The sequence below is a fragment of the Notolepis coatsorum genome (assembly GCF_963971535.1).
Source record: "Notolepis coatsorum genome assembly, chromosome: 14".
Lineage (NCBI taxonomy): Eukaryota > Metazoa > Chordata > Actinopteri > Aulopiformes > Paralepididae > Notolepis > Notolepis coatsorum.
Window position 1 is genome coordinate 91,957,124 of NC_140178.1, and position 20,525 is coordinate 91,977,648.

A 20,525-nucleotide genomic window follows, 5' to 3' on the forward strand; every position below is an offset into this window, starting at 1 on the left:
TCTGGGCCAAAGAGCCTCGCTTGGTATTGTGCTTCGTTTACCTTTTAGTTTTGGTCTGACCCGTGGGTTGGAGAGTTTAGTAACTCATCATACTGCGAGTGTCTCCAGACCTCTCTCTGTAGAGTCTGAGGTGTGGCCAGCAGTAGCACCCCCCCCCCCCCCCCCCCCCCCACCTGGACCCACTGACATCCAATCCACACATCAGACAAAAGCAGAAACCGTAAACAAAGCACAGTTCCATGTCGTCCTCTTTAAGCCTAGAGGTTGCCGTTTGACGACATGACAGATTCTACCTTTAAATGTTTTTTTATGCTTTTATTGCGTTATGTGTTGAACATTAATATTTATTTGATGTCCCCGTCGTGGCCCAAAGCAAACGTCCATCTTGTGTGGATAACTGTGTTGTATTGAAAATGTAGAAGTAAAAGGTCATGATTATTGAGAACTACTACTAGGATGTCTGATCACTAAGTGTGTCCGACTCTTACCACATAAACAGCACGGACTACAATGTATAATGTATGACGTATATCATGCCAGTTAGGGTACCTTATACTCAGGGGTGTAAAGTACTTGAGTAATTGTACTTCGTTACAATACTTAAGTACTGTTTTGGGGGATTTGTACTTTACTCAAGTATTATTAGGTTTGTATACTTGTACTTTTACTCAATTACATTTAAGAAAATCAAACACTTTTTACTCCTTAAATTAAAAATGCAGACCTACAAAGTGCAGGTCCAACCATTTTAATTAGTATATTTGTTTCTCTGGACGTTAACGTTATTAATCCTGTGGCCGCACTTTATTTAAAAACAACCAATCAATTGCCCATCAATGGAAAATGAACCCGCCCATACCCATGCTGATTGGTCCTTGTGCAAGACTAGAAAGCAGGGATCTTTGATTAAACCTGCTATCAGAAGAATAGACGGCCAGAGTGACGAGCTACAGAAGATGGCCACAAACGATAGTACGAGTGATGAAGAGGACGAAACGGAACATTTCATTGCCCCGGAATAAAAAAAGCTTTTACTTTTACTGTACATTTAAAAGTAGAAACTATTTTACTTTTACTCAAGTGTGTTTTTAGCCAGATACTCTTGACTTTTACTTGAGTACGATTTTGAGACGGTGCCCATACTTTCACAATTTCTGGGTACTTTTTACACCCCTGCTTATACTGCACCTGTGTATATACTGTTGACTTTACTTACTCATAGCATACAGTATATTCAGATTCTAAGTGTTTTATTGCCCATATTTATTCTAACATATAACACAACTGATGGGGCATACAGACCCTCATCTGCACCTTTGACTACACCGTTTACTTTCTCATATTCTTACACTCAAGAGTTAATTATATTGTTTACACTGCTTATTTGTATCTTTACCATAATTGTATTGCCTATATTTATGTCTTTATTACCCCCCCCCCCCCCACGTGCTGCTATGACGCCCACATTATTATCTTATATCCAATGAGAGAGAAGAGTTGTTCCCACCTGTGTGGTCGGACACTGGAACTCCAGCAGGACCATGGGGCTCGCACACTTCATGATGTTGAAGTAGAACAGCAGTGGCTTTTTCCTGTAACACACACACACACACACACACACACAGAGTACATTTAACACTAACTCACTGTGTATTTGGGTTAAAACTTAAAAGTTTGAAATGTACTCAAGTTACACAGTCAAACACAAACCATAATTTTTGCACATTAAAAATTACTTAAGGAACCGGCCAAAATTATTAGAGTGAGACAAGAAGATAGTTACAGTACCTTATTTCCTCTCTTTGCGTTCAGTAGAAAGCTATCCGGCTGCAAGCTAGCCTAGCACAAATGAATGGAAGCGGATACAGACCACTAGCCTAGCTTAAAACTCCGGGAGAGGTTGTAGTGGGAACAGCTAGGCTAGCCGGTCCGTATTTGCTTCCATTCATTTGTGCTAAACTAGGCTAGCTTGCAGCCAGATAGCCTTCTACTGAATGCACAGAGGGGAAATTGGTATCCATCTTCTTGTCTGACTCTGGAGAAGACGGTAAGTAAGTAATGTTTATTTATATAGCACCTTTCACAGACCAGGGTCACAAAGTGCTTCACAGAGTAAAAACATCAATAAAGTGCAAAGATAACATGTTAAAAGAAAATAATTAAAAACATGAAAGAACAGGAAAAGCAAAACGGATAAAAAGACATAAAATATTTACACAGAGCATAATTAGCCAAACGCCTGTTTGAACAGCACAGTCTTTAGCTGATTTTTAAAAGTGTTTACAGAGACCACAGATCTAAGGTCCAAGGGCAGAGCATTCCATAGCCTGGGGGCCACGGTTTCGAAGGCTCTGTCCCCTTTTGTCTTTAATCTAGACAGGGGGACAGCCAGCAAGCCCTGATCAGACGACCTGAGCGATCTGTTCGTAGTGTATGGACGCAGTAGGTCGCAGATGTAGGCAGGTGCCTGACCATGGAGTGCTCTATAGGTGATGACCAGAACCTTAAAGTGAATTCTAAATTTGATGGGGAACCAGTGAAGGGAAACTAAGATGGGAGTGATGTGGCAAGATTTTCTAGACCTAGTCAGCAGCCTTGCAGCTGCATTCTCGACCATTTTTAGCCGTTGGTAGTGTATTTACAAAGCCCAAAGTGGACGCATCGAGGCAAGTGAAAAGGGAGTTACAATAGTCCAGGCGGGATAAATCAAAAGCATGAACAATTATTTCCAGCTCCGTCTGGGACACAACAGATCAAATTTAGCAATATTTCGCAGATGGAAAAAACATAGACCTAATGTGGTGATCAAAGTGCATTTGCTGGTCAAAGATCACACCAAGGTAAGCGCATTTCCCATAATGTTGATGTGTTCCTTTACCGATAACAAAAGGAGTGTTCAAAATCACATGTGCTGTAGCCAGGTATGCCACATTTCTATGTGTGAATAATAGTAACATCCACATTAACATTCAGTCCATGACACCAAGATAACTTACTCCTGCGGGGTGCCAGCTTGCCCACAGAACTGCCCTCTGCTGTCCGTCGGGTAGATGACCTTCCTGGGGTCCCCCTGCGACCAGGCTGGGAGGGAGAGGAGAAAGAGGAGGGAGAGAGAGAGAGAGAGAGAGAGAGAGAGAGAGAGAGAGGAGGGAGAGGAGAGAGATGAGAGAGAGGAGAGAGAAGAGAGAGAAGAGAGAGAAGAGAGAGAAGAGAGAGGAGAGAGGAGGGAGAGGAGGGAGAGGAGAGTTTATAGAAGAGCATCATGGTGGTAATTAGGACTGGGAACCACCAAGGAACCCATAATGTAATTATGATAATTACAGTATGATTCTGTTACCAAATGATTCTCAATGCATCACAGCGCATACACTTCTGATTCATTTCATAATTAAACTTCGGATACAGATTGATTTAATTTGTGGTTTGAGATACATATATATTTTCTTTTAATAAATGACTGGTGAGTCACTCAAAGGGCAGACTGGGAGAAACTATTTGGAGACCCCTGACCTATAGACGGTTTCAAAGTGACAATAGTACCATTCTAAAAAAGGACCCACGTTTATTCCTGTTGCGATGTTTTCTGATGCAATAATTGACAGGAAATACATTTGGGTCCAAACTGTTCCCCTGGCAACATGAATTCCAGTGAAACAGTCACTACAGTGTGTTGCTACTTCCTTGCAGCTACTGGTGGAGTAAACAGAACATCTCTGGTAAAGAGGTCCTTCTTTGGTGACCCCTCTCACCCTGCTTACTACCTCTTTAACCCCCTTCCCTCTGGTAGAAGAGTCCAAAGTCTCCGGTGTAGATCATCTCGTTTTAAGAATAGTACATATCCCGAGGTTGTCCGTCACTAAGCCCTAATGCACAGGCACTTTGTACTAGAAGGTTAGTAACCACTGTCCTGCCGTTTAACCACTGTCCTCCTGCATTCACCCTAGTGGCACAGGACTGTGATTACACAGTACATGACACAAAATGATTTAACTCCTACTGGGAAGGTCTTTTAATGTGTGTGAAATACTTATTCTACTTCAGGGATTGCATTGTATGTATTCTTGTATGTTTTTTCCACCGTTTTATGCTGAAATGAGCATTGCACCGAGACAAATCCCAATCAACCATGTGTTGAAATGGCAATCAAGTATCTATCTATCTTCTGCGGTATCGCACAAGGTAAACATTATTTCACAGATTTGCTGATTAAATCAACTAATCGATTAGTCCACAAATTCTATGACGAATAATGGACTGTTGAGAATGTATTTTAGTCGAGGACGGCCCCGGTTACACTACTGGTTTGTTGTTTTCTTACCGAGTATTCCCACGGCGATGTAACCCAGGATGGCCAGGATGAACAGGATACAGCACACAATGTCAGTACATCCCCTGAGGGGAAGAGAAGAGCGATGAGATCAAAATATACTACAAACAATACTATGAAAGCCAGCGGCCAGTTGTATGAAGCATCTTCATTTACATATTTCCTCAACAATCCACTAAAGAATTCACCTCAAGTCCTGTCCTTAGGATTTATTCTTAATACAGTCTTAGGTCTTATTTTTCCTTATCCTAAGTACAGTAATAAAGTAATTTTTTTTTCCCTCATCTGTTCTTTTCACTGCCAGATTTCTTGTGTTAAATCCATATTATCTCTAGCCACATTCGTTGTTTCAGACTAGATGTAACATTTGGATCATATTTTCTCTGGATAATTATGTGAAGCTTCTTCCTCCGTCCAATGTGGTCTTCCTTTCCTTTGAGTTGCGGACATTATAGGCTACTGCCGTTTGCTTAGTGCAACTCAATGTTATGGCCAAGTTATAGCTACAGAAATATTTGGTCAATATTCCATCACCTCGGCAACTGTGGAATATTCACGCCATATTTCAGTTGAACTGTGGTAAACAGCGGAGTATATTTTCCCTTACCTAAGGAATCAGTCTGAGATTTCTGTTCCAACTGTCTTAGGCAATTTCCTAAACTTAAATAAAACCTTAAATTAAATCTTAAATGAGAAAACGGGGGATGTTTAGTGCAACCGGCCACATAACCGTATCAAACCTCTCGTCTCACCTGCTGTGGATCGGGCCCTTAAAGGTGGGGTCATATTTTCTAGGTTCACCTGCAAAAGAAAAGAAAAAAGCATTACAATCAGAGAGTTTAGGGCCAGCAACGTGGAACACAGATGACGGAGTCAATGTTGCAGATTCAATCCATTAAATGATTATTCATTTTAGTACCAAGAGCCAACTTTGCTCCCAGACTATGGTTCATGAAAAGAGGCTACAGGATGTTTTACAGGGAAAATTCAGGTTAAAGAGATTGTGCGCCCCACAAACCCCCTCCCCCCACCACTCCTCCTCCCCTCAGGCAAGAGACACGCCCGGCAACACAGTTTCGGTGACACAAGGACCTGAAATACCCTTCACAACCACCAGAGGAGGACATAAGTGTTTTTGAAAACAATATGTTGACATGTTGTATCGTCATATTGTATAGACTCGGACTGTATTGAGGATAAAACCTAAAAGACACTTTTCCTCCTCATCACACAACCGCAAAGGGTTTTTACAGCTAATACCTATTCAAAATATCATGCTTTGACTGTATATTAAAGGGCCATTTCGTCGATTTTCAACCTGAATCCCATCGTTCTGAAGGATGCGTGATAATCAGACATAACATTTACCAACATGTTCCTACTCAGTGGGATGTCGTCACCCAGAGGAGAGCAGACGTCCAGTGACCTGCAGACATTATCTCCTCAAGTGTTTCTCCAACGTTCCTCATGGTGAGTCTACTGCAGTCGAGACGACAGACATGTCTGCAGGTCAGGAGTTCCACAAATCATGTCCAACCCAGATTCGGCTCAAACAAGGGACTAGACACGTTTTGCAATTATGCCACAACAATGTGGAATGTCCTAGCCACAGCCGTAAAATAATGTGAATCCCTACCCACCTTCAAAACCGCTCTCAAAGAGCACCTACGGGAGGGTGCAATTCGAAACTGGCCCCTGTAAATGTCCTTTCTCTGGTCTGTAATATGTATCCCCTTAACAATTGTGTGTATTGAGCCGTACTGTATTGTACCCATTCTGCAATCTGTTAATAAAATGTTCAATCAATCAATCAATCAATAAGTAGTCCCTCCTCTGAGTGACATTAGAGGTCTGCTCTTCTCTGGGTGACGTCACCCAGTGGAGTCTCTCTGGAGCCTCTTTAAAGCATGAGCAGTTATACGAATCTAGATCGGACAGACATACAGTCAGGTCCATAAATATTTGAACATCAACATGATTTTCATCATTTTGGCTATACACCACCACAATGGATTTGAAAGAAAACAATCAATATGTGCTTTTCAGCTTTAGTTTGAGGGTATTTACATCCAAATCAGGTGAAGGGTGTAGGAATTACAACAATTTCTACATGTGCCTCCTCCTTTTTAAGGGACCAAAAGTAATTGGACAATTGGCTGTTCCATGCGTGTTATTCCCTCATTATTTCATTTACAAGAAGCAGATAAAAGGTCTAGAGTTGTGTTATTTGTATTTGGAATGTGTTGCTGTCAACACTCAATATGAGGTCCAAAGAGCTGTCACTATCAGTGAAGCAAGCCAAAAATATAATCAAACTCGGAGAGATAGCATTGGTGAGCCTCAAAAACAGGAAGACCAGATTAGAGTTTGCCAAAAAAAACATCTAAAAGAAAAGCATGTAGTTCTGGAACAACATCCTATAGACAGATGAGACAAAGATCAACTTGTACAAGAATGATGGGAAGAGAAGAGGAGAAGAGTATGAAGAAGGAAAGGAACTGCTCATGATCCAAAGCATATCACCTCAGTGAATTATGGTGGTAGTGTTATGGCGTGGGCATGTATGGCTGCTAATGGAACCTTTTCCCTTATATTTATTGATGCGACTATTGACAAGCAGCAGGATGAATTCTGAGGTGTTTCAGGTCATATGAATAGAATAGAAATACTTTATTCATCCTGAGGGAAATTTGGCACTACAAATCACTCACAGTAAACATTTAGGTAGACAAAAACAAAAAGTCACGAATAACAATAAAAATAAGCCTAAGAATAAAATGCAGTCCGGGATATACATTTCCTATTTTACCTTACAATATAAAATATCTGCATGTTTTGACCCGTTTAATTTATTGTCGATGTGTACACCGAGGTATTTGTAATCCTCAACCGTGTCCACATCGACTCCCCTGATGGAAACGGGGTTCACAGATGCACTCCCGTTCCTCCCCAGATCCACAACCAGTTCCCTGGTCTACATCACATTTAGCTGCAGGTGGTTTATCGCACCATGTGACGAAGTCCACCACCAGTGCACGGTATTCCTCATCACCGTCCTTAATACATCCCACTATCGTAGTGTCATCAGAAAACTTCTGAAGGTGGCAGGACTCTGACCGATGGTGGAAGTCGTTGGTGTAGAGTGTAGACCGTGAAGAGGAAGGGAGAGAGAGGACTGTCCCCTGCGGGGCCCCGGTGTTGCTGACCAGTCTGTCTGACACACAGCTCTGTAGGCGGCGGCGCACATAGTGTGGTCAGCCCATCAGATAGTCAACAACCCAGGACACTAGGGGGGTAGGGCGGGCCATACTTTTTTTATCGGATAATTTTTTGGATCGGATAACTCTAACCTACATCATTTTGGATTTCAAAATAGTCGATTTTACCATTTTCACCCCTTGGCCATACATGGATGCCAACATGAATCTGAAGGAAATCCTAACATGCAAAGTGTCTAAATGATGAGTTTCTTAATGTGGAATAAAATTAGTAAATTTTTCAGATAGGAAAACTCTAACCTGGGCAGCTGGGTGGCGCAGCGGACATTGTGCTCTTGATCCAACGCACGAGACACCGGTATCGAATCTGGCTGTCGGCGTTGCCTCCGGCTTGGGCCGGCCGTCATACTAACTCAATTGGCAGAGTTAGCGGGTGGAAGTCGATGGGTGGTAATCTGGACGTTGTAAACAGCGACTCCTACAGGTCGGTTGGGGCGCCTGCACAGCAGAGACAGGTTACTCCTCGCCAAATGAGAGTCCGCGCTGGCAGGTGAAAAGATGCGACTGGCTGCCTACACATGTATCGGAGGGGACATGCGATGGGCTTCAATTCTCCCTACAACTGGCCAGTGGGGGGCACATGCGAGCAACGTTCAAGACAGGGGAGGGGAGAATTGGCACGGCTAAATTGGGATGGGAGAAAATAGAAAAAAAGGAGAAAAAGTGGATATAAAAAAAAGGAAAACTAACCTACATCATTTTGGATTTCAAAATGGCCGATTTTACCATTTTGAACCCCTTGGTCATACACAGGTGCCTGAAATAAACCCTAAAGTGAATGCAAGAGCTGGGTGAAGAATTTGAGGAGAAGTCCAGGGAGGAGGGGGTCATCTCCTGTATCCTCTTTGACGGGCGGATTGACATGACCAATGTGATGATGGAAGCTGAGGGCAGTGACCAATCTTTTCCTGCAAAGATCAAGGAAGAACACTATCGTGTTGCTAGTGAGCCTGGCAGCAACTATCTGTTCCACTTTACACCAGAGAAAGCAACTAAAGAGGAGTCCCATGCAGAGCAGATTGCTAAGGTCCTGTTTTCCTGGTCGGAAAGAGAGGTTCTGATGAGACCTGTGGGCCATTGGAGGAGACTCAACCAATAACAACACTGGAGTGAAGGCAGGTGTAATGCGGAAGCTGGAGCTGCACCTGGGGAGAAAGCTGGTCTGGTTGGTGTGCAACCTGCACACTGGTGAACTTCCACTGCACAGTCTCATTGTTGAAGTTGATGGGGCTACTCTGTCAGACAACAAATAATCCGGGCCAATAGGACAGCTCCTTGATTCCGTTACAGACATGGGAGATCAATCCTAACTTCACCAGGATCTTTGTTGGCCCTCCGCTGATCAAGCTGCCTGAGAAGATTGTAATTGAAAAGATAATGATTAGATAGAGCTGATGAAATAAAGATTAACTGGAATCAGAGAAACGTATCGTTTTGTCTTTATTTGAGTACGGCCGGACACAGTCAAAACAGAACAAAAGGTGTGCTGCGAGAAAGTTTCCATGTGCGGAAGTGCCACAGGAAACCGTTCACGGTTTAACGACTAAAGTAAAGCCCCTCGCTATTTCTCTTGAGACATAGGCGTTTGTGGCTAGGGATGGGAATCAAAAACCGGTTCCAGTTGGGAGCCGGTTCCTAATTGTCCGATTCCTGGAATCGCATGCCTCCGTGACTATCGATTCCTCTTATCGCTGCCAGGTTTTTCCGACAGTTGCGCATTTCAAAACAATAACGTTAGCGTTAGCATGCAGCCATAGAGCAGACTATTTGATTCCTTAAGGGCTCAAAATTGCCTGGGTTTTGGTCATGTGCTCCCGAAACGCTCCCGCTGTTTGACTGTTTCTAAGTGCAGTGATTGAAAACTACTCGAATGCTTTAGAACCGAGTCATTCATTTAATTCGGGGCAACCTAACAGCCGCAGAGCTAACGCTAGCTAACCAAGCGCATACAGACACACAGAGAGAGATAACAGCTGACAGCAGGTAGTACAAATACAAAAGAAAGTGTATGGGGGCTGTTGTGTAAACCTTGTACTCTTTAGTTCACATATAATAAGAGACGGAGAGGGTGTGATCAAGTTGACTGTTGTTTACTAGTAGGTAAGTCAGGAAGTACCGTGCAACATACAAACATGTCCGTGTAGCAACACGAGCCAATACCTTACAGGACAGGGGCGAGCGGGGACCGGGGAGGGAGCTCTGTCTGTGCGTGCGTGTGTGTGTGTGTGTGTGCGTCTGCGTGTGTGTGCTGGTCTTCTGAAAGACCAGAGACAGAGAAGTCAGAGGAATAACGACCTGTTGAATGCAACTACGGTTCAATAGATTAAATTAGTTTTAAGATATTGAACTGTAGTTACATTCAACAGGTCGTTATTCAATAGATTAAATTAGTTTAAGAATAAAATACATTATTTTATTTAAGTGTAGGCTATAGTTAAAAAAGATTTTTACAGTTTTTGTATTTTTCTGACATGGGGGCTCAACAATAAATGACAATCAGAAATGTCAAGTTGTATGTTGTTATTCTAACCAGCTTAGTTCTGTTGCATTTCCAATTTAAATTATAAATTTATCAGGGATCGATAAGGGAATCGATAAAGAATCGTTGCTCGACGTGTGGGTTCCAAACAGAGGGTGCAGTCGTACAGACAGGATGTTTTATCCAAAGGTGTCAAGTTGAACAGTTTCAAGTCAAAAGGGTTACCAGGGGGGCCTCTACCTGCATCGCCTCCAACTTCTCACCCAGCAGCCCCGGCCTTATGGTATCAAAAGCACTGCAAACAAAACATGACTCTCACAGTGCTCGCCGGCTTGTCTAGGTGAGTCTAGGCTCGGTTCAGCAGGTAGATGACAGCATCCTCTACCCCCAGTCGGGGCTAGATAGGCGAACTGGAGTGGGTCTAGACTGTGGGGTTTAATCGCCGGGCGGAGTTGCTCCAGGACTAACCTCTCCATGGTCTTCATTATATGAGAGGTTAGAGCCACCGGCCTGTAGTCCTTGGACATGCTGGGACGCGAGCACTTAGGGACTGGGACCACACAGGAGGTTTTTCACAATGTCGGGACTTTCTGCAGCCTCAGGCTCATATTGAATATAATATGTAATAAAATGTAGTTATGTAACCAGACACAGACTCTGGGTCCTTTAGAAGCAGCCCCATCTTTGTTAGTCTAATGACTTGTGATCCCGTTCTATCCCCAGGCCATCAGGATGCTCAATGACTCTATGCAACCCAACCATCTATGAAATCATAGCATTGATTGACTATCTCATCACTTATTTAGTCTCCAAACGGGTGAAACAAGCTAAATACCTGTACTTTCCCATCATAATGGACTGTACTCTTTGAAAGTTGCACATTTGTAATAAAAAGTTAATTTAGTATATTTTTTGTTTGTGTTGATGTCAAAGTATTCATGGACACAACTATATATTTCCCACATGTACTGTATGTCATCTGATTAGGCAATCTGACAATAACCTGAACGTTTCCTGAATGAACAAAAAAAAAGGAAAAAACAAAGTAGTTAAAACTATTTCCTTACATGCCCAGGCCAGAAATACACTCAGATTTCAGTCACTCCTGCAATGCCTTGTTGTCCAGCTGAGAGTCCCAAAGGGGTTTAAGGGGAGTTTCTATTCTATGTGCTGTGTAGACCTCTGATAAACCAGTTGATTGAGTTAGCTGGAGGATAAGACTGAGTGTCCTATCTAAGAGCTGGAATGGAGTGGATCTTTGAAATAAATACTGTTTCGCTTGCACCAGCACCCTGCTATCTTTACCCTATGTATCGTAACCTTATGTCAGAAGACCGGGGCCTGTATTTCTCAAGACTACTGATCTAGGATCAGTGTTGGGGTCACTCGCATGACAATTCTGCACCTCACTATGACTTATGAGCTACAGACCCGGATTTAAGCCTCACTTAGGAAGAAGTTTGTCTCAGTTCAGCCAGGAGATGAAGTCCCATTGAGATTAAAATAAATCTCTTTTAACAAGAGACAGCTGGCCAGGGTAGCAGCCGTACAAAGTAACCAATGCCATATAATAAATAACATCCACCATAACATACAACAGTGCACAATAATACATAAGAACAGCGATTTAACCACAATGGCCACTCGAGAAAAACAACTGCATGCCTCAGTAACTAGTCACTACAGTTTCTATGATGCATTTAACCCTTGTGTGGTGTTCAGGTCTGTGGGACCTATTTTCAATGTTTACTAAAAGATAAATTATACAAATAATTATTCTTTCAGCCTGAGACGCATTGGCCTTGGCTCATTAAAAAAAAAATCAGGAAAAAACACCCCACAAGGGTTAAAGGAGACCACCCCACAAGGGTTAAAGGAGACCACTACACAATGGTTAAAGGAGAACACTACACAAGGGTTAAAGGAGAACACCACACAATGGTTAAAGGAGACCACTACACAATGGTTAAAGGAGAACACTACACAAGGGTTAAAGGAGAACACCACACAATGGTTAAAGGAGAACAGCACACAGGGTTAAAGGATACCACTACACAATGGTTAAAGGAGAACACTACACAAGGGTTAAAGGAGAACACCACACAATGGTTAAAGGAGAACAGCACACAGGGTTAAAGGATACCACTACACAATGGTTAAAGGAGAACACTACACAAGGGTTAAAGGAGAACACCACACAGGGGTTAAAGGAGAACAGCACACAGGGTTAAAGGAGAACACCACACAAGGGTTAAAGGAGAACACCACACAAGGGTTAAAGGAGAACACCACACAGGGGTTAAAGGAGAACACCACACAAGGGTTAAAGGAGAACACCACACAGGGGTTAAAGGAGAACACCACACAGGGGTTAAAGGAGAACACCACACAAGGGTTAAAGGAGAACACCACACAGGGGTTAAAGGAGAACACCACACAAGGGTTAAAGGAGAACACCACACAGGGGTTAAAGGAGAACACCACACAAGGGTTAAAGGAGAACACCACGCAAGGGTTAAAGGAAAACACCACACAAGGGTTAAAGGAGAACACCACACAGGGGTTAAAGGAGAACACCACACAAGGGTTAAATTCATCCATGGACATAAATCGGTCTAATTTTTTATGTTTTTGCAGATTATTCCATGCCCAATGTGCATAGTTGGAAAATGAGCTGTCAAAACCCAGGGAACATGACCACAGGCCTGCAATGTTGTCATTTTAGGGTCGAAGGCCATTTTGGCATTCAGTGACTATTGATCATTTTTCAGGAGAGAGAGGTCATCTGCCATTGAGCAAATGTCACAGATTAAAATATTTTTGATTGATTGAAGTTTATTTCAAATATGCAACACAACAAACAAACATCAAGTACAGATATAGCCTTAAGCCGTTCAAATAATAAATGTACTGTATATAAAATTATTCAAAATAACAAAGAACAAACAAACAAGTCAAACAAAATGTCTTTGTTTTGTCATTTACATATTTGAAAAGGAGTGGGAAGAAGCATAGACTTATTTAACCCCACCCCCTTTTACTCATCAGAACATACTATATTATATTTACTAATTCATACATTACTAGACTTATATTTAACAAATTAACAATACATTTTTTACTAATACCTTATTAATAATCATTTATTAATTAATTTATATATTGATTGGATTAGTAGTAGTGGAGGGGAGGGGGGGGGAGAGAGATAAAGGAGGAGGGGATAATCATTTCAATGATGTATTAGAGATATATATATATATATTCCGGCTCAATTCCAGCTCCTCCCAGCAGCGTGTCGAAGTTAACCGAGCAGGTTGGCACCTTGCATGGTCACCTCTGCTGTTGGTGTGTGAATGAATGCAGTGAATGAGAGGCATAAGTTGCTAAACGTTTTTATGCTCATTTTATGCCCATCATGTCTATTTTATGTCCATTTCTTGTATGAAAGGTGCTTTAAAAAATAACGCTTATCATTATTATTATCATCCTAGAGAAAGGGTCTGCTTAATCACATTAGTGATCAGGTCAATTAGCTGCAGGCATCTCTGCTCATATCCATTCCCCTGGCACCACCAGTAGACCCAACTTCTGAAATAATATTCTATAATATTGTTCCGATATTCTCACGCGTGGCTGAATGAGAAACAGCCCTCCCCTCTCTGGACTCCATCTACATTCTACACCATCGTTGTGTGGCATTAAAGTATCTTGTATCTTGTAGGAAGTGAATAGCTCCGTTCACAATGAGGAAGCGCCATCGACACGCGTAGGCCAACCGACACAGGTGACTCACCATCAAGGAGGGTATAATCCAGGAGATGCCACTCCAGGAGATGTCACAACAGATGTCACCATGTCATTAACATTAGGAGTATGACACAAACCGCACGCGTTACAACTCTTTGTCCCACCAGCACATACCTCCATCATGCACCAAACCACCATCTCCCATTGGATGGCTGACTGGGGACTACATTTAGTAGCCTTGCTCACTAAGGAAATGCTTGAGTGAAGCAAACTATCCGCCTCATGCCAAGGCAAATATGTTGGGAGCGAGATACACAGAGATAGATAGTGATATAGACTGAGCACTTCTGAAAGACCCTGTTCCTCATGACGCCATGTGGGGCATATAATGCTCTTCTACAACAGCGGTTCTCAACCTGGGCGGTCGGGGAGGCCTCAGTTTTTCTGTTATACCGGTTCTCACGTTCTTCACAGGATAATGATGAGAAATGACAGTAGCGACTTCTCCATTTTACCCTTGCATTGTGTCTGGCACGTCAAGGACAGTTCATAAAACATCTTCCAGGCTCAAATCACTGCCAACACTGAAGCATGCGTGTCCTTAATCAACCCTTTCACTACCACACTACAGAAGGTTAACCCTTTACTATCACACTACAGAAACCGTCTGTAGTGTGATAGTAAAGGGTTAACCTTCTGTAGTGTGGTAGTGAAAGGGTTAATACACTAACCAAGGGAGGGGACCAGCGGCCAGGGCGAGAGACATCAGCTCTGAGCCGGAGAGAGAGAGAGACCCGGGCCCACTGAGAGGAGCTTGTTCAAATACACACATTGTTCCACAATAGATAGGAAACAGTTTACTGCATCTATGGGAGCATGCCAGTGTGCATCTATGGAAGCGTGTATCGTACACTGGGTGTAAAAAGTACCCAGAAAGTATACTTAAGTGAAAGTATGGGTAGTCTCAAAATATTACTCAAGTAAGTCAAAAAGCTTCTACTTTTAAATGTACTTAAGTACTAAAAAGTTAAAGTAAAAACTTTTTTTATGACCGTCTATTCTTCTGATAGCAGGTGTTTAATCAAAGATCCCCGCCGCTTTCTAGTCTTGCACAAGGACCAATCAGCATGGGTATGGGCGGGTTAATTTTCCATTGATGGGGATTTGATTGGCTGTTTTTAAATAAAGTAAGGCTGCAGGATTAATAACGTTAACGTTAGTTCGGAAATGTAATGTACAAACCTAATAATACTTGAGTAAAGCATTGTAAAGGATAGGCAAAAATAAGCATGTGCTTCAGCCTATTCCTTTTTTCCGTCATTGAGTTTGGATTTTGTGTGCGAGTGAGCTTACTTTGAATATGTACATTTGTGATTTTTTCTTTTTTTCTTTTCCTTTTGAAAGTCCACACGTGTGTGTTTTTGATTTATCTGTAAACAAAGACCGAAAATAAAACTATTCATTCATTCATTCAAGTACAAATCCCCCAAAACAGTACATAAGTATTGTAACGAAGTACAATTACTCAAGTACTTTACACCCCTGGAAACAGTTTACTGTATCTATGGGAGCATGCAAGTGTGCCGTCTATGGAAGAGTGTATCGTACTATGCATCTATGGTACAGCATATGTCGCCGACATCCGAGCCTCTGGGTCGAGAGGGGAGAGTATGATATTCTCTGTGGCGTCTTGGCCCATTAATAATGCACGTGGCGAGGGTGCTAATGCGGCAGCGTGCGTTTACCGGACCTGCTGTGCTCGGGAGGCAGAAAACCTCTTGAAAACAACACCTACTAGGAGGAAAGTGCAGTGAAAGTGCAGAGAAAATGGATGTGGTGTCAAGCGGCTTTTGGTAATGAATGCAGATTGCCAAACCAATGTTCCCTTCAAGATCTGGCAATGGAACAAAGTTAAGCAAAGGCTGTCCTGAGCTCACACCCACAACACCCTCATAGATATGGAGGACACATAAAGAAAGTATACCTATTTCTAGGGTGGGGGGGGATAGAGGGGCATGTTTTCATTATCCTTGTTACTTGCAGCTAGAAGACTGGAAGTCAAAAAGAAAAGGAGGTCTTTGCTCGCTTTTATCCAGCCAACAACAACAACTAACAGCACACGTATAAATGCATGCGTGAGTCAGTCACCATTTTAATATATTTCAGTGACTTGCAAAGCAACGGCCTATCCTGACTACTAATCAGCACCTTGGCTTCAATCCTTATCCACACACAAGCGCGGTGACGTTTAGGCCTGTAAGACAAACAGCTGATGAAAAGGCCCGCCTGGCATGAAGTCAACATTACACCTGTGCACCGGCACCAGCCAGCCGGTCGCCTCCTCGCACCCATTCCCTCCCGGCCATGTTGACATGCTGATACTGCTGCTCTGGTTTCACCCAAAACAAGAGACTTTACACTCGAGGAGCCTCCAAACCACCAAGCCGTTGTGCGGCAGAGAGAATACACCAAGGCCCCAGTACATGAACACAGAGCCAGAACACCTCTCTCTCACTTTCTCATAGGAAATCTTACAGGAAAAACACTTTTGTTTAAGTCAAGGTAAGCAGAGCAAAGTGAATAAAAAATGTTACCATCTTTCCCATAATAGGCTCCTTCCTTTTTAGGCATCTTGGAATTCCTTTCAGGGAAGCTCAGCTGGAACGTTGAAACGGCTGGAAAACCTTTTCCCACTTTCTTCCTTTTTTTTTTTTTTTTTTTACCTTTTCCTGCCACCAGTGTGTGTAGGTTGGTATAAATGACTGAGAGGGAGACACAGGTATTGTGGGGGGAGAGAAACCCGCCAAACCTGTCTAGTATCTGTGACGGCAGACACCACTGCTCCACCTCACAAGCCTCCTTCCTGCAACAGCTGCTGCTGCCGCACTCTCTCTCTCCAACCCCTGCTCCACCTGTCCTCTCTCTCTCTCGAACCCCTTCTCTCTGTCACAAACAAGCCTCTTGTTGTCCGTCTCTTTTGTTTCTCGTTTCTATAGCTTTCTTTGGGCTTCTCTCCAGAGGGCAGGCAGGTACTGATAGCCAGGCTCACCTACAGACTGGGAAGTGTGGGGAGGGAGCACAGCTGAAAGGCAGGCAGAGGGGTGGAGACACACATACTTGTTTGACACACTGACCCTCCCCCTCCCATGGTAGAGAGAGAGAGAGAGAGAGAGAGAGAGAGAGAGAGAGAGAGAGAGAGAGAGAGAGAGAGAGAGAGAGAGAGAGAGAGAGAGAGAGAGAGAAAGTGGGGGAGAGGGGCAGGCAGACAGACAGAGAGAGAGAGAGAGAGAGAGAGAGAGAGAGAGAGAGAGAGAGAGAGAGAGAGAGAGAGAGAGAGAGAGAGAGGGGGGGAGAGAGAGAGAGAGAGAAAGTGGGGGAGAGGGATGGAGAGAGGGAGGAAGGGGGAGGAGAGAGGGATAATCATTTCAATGATGTTGATGTATTATTGTAAATCTTTTCAACATTTAAATATGGTTTGGCAATGTGTACAGAGAGAGAGAGGAAGGTTGGAGGCAGAACTATGTTGGCGGTTGGAAGCTGAACACCAAGTTGTAGAGATTCTATCAGAACCATGTCTGTGGAAAACAAGGAGGAGTCAACCTCCATGTCAGTGAGTTCGGTTGATTTGGGTTGTATGGGCATGGGGGGAGTAGGGTGTCGCCCAGAGGGCCTGGCTGGGGGGGGAGTGGGGCGTCGCCCAGAGGGCCTGGGGGGAGAGTATAGGGTGTGGCCTAGAGTAGATAAGATTCAGGTGTGTAGGATCATTTACTCAAACCCTGCCCTCTTTTCTAAATCCTGTGATTGGAGCATCAAGAAAAGAGGGCAGGGTTTGAGATGGATCAATTGCAGTATTTGACATAGCACTAAATGGTAGGGCTGCCCAATAGTGAAAATATATTATGTTGTGATATGATTCATGATGTTATATTGAATGGTGTTTTGCATCATTATTTTCATGGGGAAAAAATATCAAAATGTGATGATTGCGGGGGTCTGTACCAAACAAAGATGTTTTCTTACATCTATAGAATATGATTTGCTGGCCAGGGCCTCTCTGCAGCACCACACCGTCGGTTGTGTGATAGTAAAGGGTTAACCGGCTGTCGTGTGGCAGTGAAAGGGTTAACCTTCTGTGTATTGTCGCAGTGCAAGGGTTAACCGTTTTGGTAGTGTGGCAGTGAAAGGGTTAAATCGCCATACAGTCTTTTTGACATGTGGTTCCAAGTCATTCTTGATACAAAAATCACATTTTTTGTTTACAATGTTTTTTTTTTCATAATCAAAACGACTGGTGCATTCAATTAGAATAGTATTTTGACACAAATTTCAAAGCTAATATCGCAGCCTCTTGTGATTTGGATATTGCACTCCGCCATCTTTAGCGATTTTGATTAAACAAATATATATATATATTGATTAATTGCTCAGCCCTACTGTAGGCTACATGTAGGCTTCTGTTACGAGGCGCTGTGTTTCAGTTAGCGGTTCTTAAAGCAGCCACACTCTGCTGGACGGCTGCCACCTACACGTCCAGACGATGAGTCCTCGCTGTGGTCTTAGTCGACCAAGACTTTGTTTTATGATTTTATTCCATGCAGAGTGATTTATTTCCTGAGAAATGATAAGAACATCTCTGGTCATCACTAGATTATAAGAAAATGTATTTAAGATATTTTTATGGCATTTTCTGCTTTATTGTGGATTGGAAATTGGGAGAGAGAGAGAGAGAGAGAGAGAGAGAGAGGGAGAGAGAGAGAGAGAGAGATGGGGAGGACAGACAGCACATGTCCTGGGCCAGATTCGAACCCAGGACGCTGCGAGTGCAGCGTGTATATGGTGCGCTACCGGGGCGCCCCGTGGTCAGTACTAGATTTTAAATGATAAGCACATTTATGGTAAACATTAGATTAATAATTATAAGCACATTTATGGTAAGCATTAGATTAATAATGATAAGCACATTTATGGTAAGCATTCGATTAATAATGATAAGCACATTTATGGTAAGCATTCGATTAATAATGATAAGCACATTTATGGTAAGCATTCGATTTTCAATGATAAGCACATTTATGGTAAGCATTCGATTTTCAATGATAAGCACATTTATGGTAAGCATTCGATTTTCAATGATAAGCGCACATCTCTGGTCAGCACTAGATTTAAAGAGGTCCCTCTGTATTATACTCTGATTCAACATATTTGTCGATTAAATCAACTAATTGATTAGCCTAGTCACCAAATCCTATGATCCTATTATTTAGTGTATAATATATCCAAAAAGCTGATCTGTGATCAGCCATGGCCCAGGTGTGTCCTCTCAAACCTTGCTAACTGTAGCATAGGTGTCTCCTCCCCTCTTGTGGGCAAACTGTTGTACTGCACTGGGTGGTGCCACAAATACCTGAGATTCACAAAACAGCTTGGAATGCTCCAGGATTGGCACACAAGGGACTTATGACGACCACGGATTGTTATTTTGTTCTCAGCCATCAAAGGCAATCACTGTGTGTGTCATTCGGTGGCTCGTGTGAGGATAGTGTTTGGAGAATGCACACAGAACATTTGACTGTTTAAAATCACAGAGATGAACAGAAACCTTACAGAGCTGAAAAATGACTCAAACTTTCCATCGAGTCTGTTCTCTTGTTATGACTAATGGTGCAGCTTGTGGGCGGAGGGCCTTATGAGCTCCAGTGTGGGCATGGCCAACTTTCCACCCTGTCGAAGACTATTGACCGGATGAAGAGCCAGTAGACTCCATATATATATATATATATATATATATATATATATATATATATATATATATATATATATATACCATGTCCTCACTCCCCCCCCCCCACCCCCTCCTCCCTCATCTTTCTCTGCCGAAGACTTCGCAATCTTCTTTGAGGAAAAAGTGGAGAACATCCGCAGCTCCTTCTCCCAACCCCCACCCATTCCAAATGCTGAATCGAGAACCTCGTCCTTCACTCTGTCATCTTTCTCTCCCATTACAGAAGCCGAGACCCTGACACTGGTAACGTCGAACTGTCCGACTACATGCCAGCTGGACCAGCTACCCTCCCCACTCCTCCAGACCATAGCACCAGACATCCTCCCATTCCTAACTGCAACCATCCTCACTCAACTCGGGGGTGGTCCCCACCTCCCTAAAACAAGCCATAGTCATGCCGCTCGTAAAAAAAAAAAACCTGAACCCCACCGTCATAGGCAACTATCGTCCTGTCTCTCTTCTCTCCTTCCTTTCTAAAACACTTGAACATGCTGTATCCAATCAACTTACTGCTTATCTCTTACAGAATGACCTCCTAGACCAGTGGTCGGCAACCGCTCTTTAGCCAATTTTTTTTTTTTTTGGATATCGATGTCATACTGTGACACTGAAATGAAAAGATATTTCATCAGCTAAGATATTTAGTCAACAAAAGGCTTACCTGTATTCCTGATATGTGGTGCGAAATTTGCGAACAACGAAAAATGTACTTTTTATTTTATAGATTTTCCACAAATAAGGGAAGGACTCTAATAGAGCTGCATAGTTTAGGGTTTTATTTCAAAGTAGGTTTACAGATGCAAGTGTTTTTTCTCCTTTTCTGTGTTTTATTTCAAAGTAGGTCTATACTCTATACTAGTATACACATGGTAGTCTTTTTTCAAAGTGGACTACTTTTATTTTATAAATGTT

The 20,525-nt window shown here is 42.8% G+C and overlaps 1 protein-coding gene across 2 annotated transcripts in view; it reads right to left on the reverse strand.

Moving 5' to 3' along the window:
- The window catches only part of LOC311239948 (choline transporter-like protein 2), an 80,309-nt gene that overhangs the window by 31,392 nt on the left and 28,392 nt on the right, over positions 1-20,525 (reverse strand). The window contains exons 1-5 of one of the 2 annotated variants that reach the window (XM_084328392.1): positions 16,426-16,614; positions 5,080-5,128; positions 4,319-4,392; positions 2,997-3,081; positions 1,508-1,592 (exon numbers count right to left, since the gene is read on the reverse strand). In XM_084328392.1, coding sequence (XP_084184518.1) covers positions 1,508-1,592; positions 2,997-3,081; positions 4,319-4,392; positions 5,080-5,128; positions 16,426-16,462 — 330 coding nt within the window. In that variant the 5' untranslated portion in view covers positions 16,463-16,614. Of the gene's footprint in view, positions 1-1,507; positions 1,593-2,996; positions 3,082-4,318; positions 4,393-5,079; positions 5,129-16,425; positions 16,615-20,525 lie in introns of those variants that run through there. The other variant, XM_084328393.1, reaches the window with a different exon arrangement.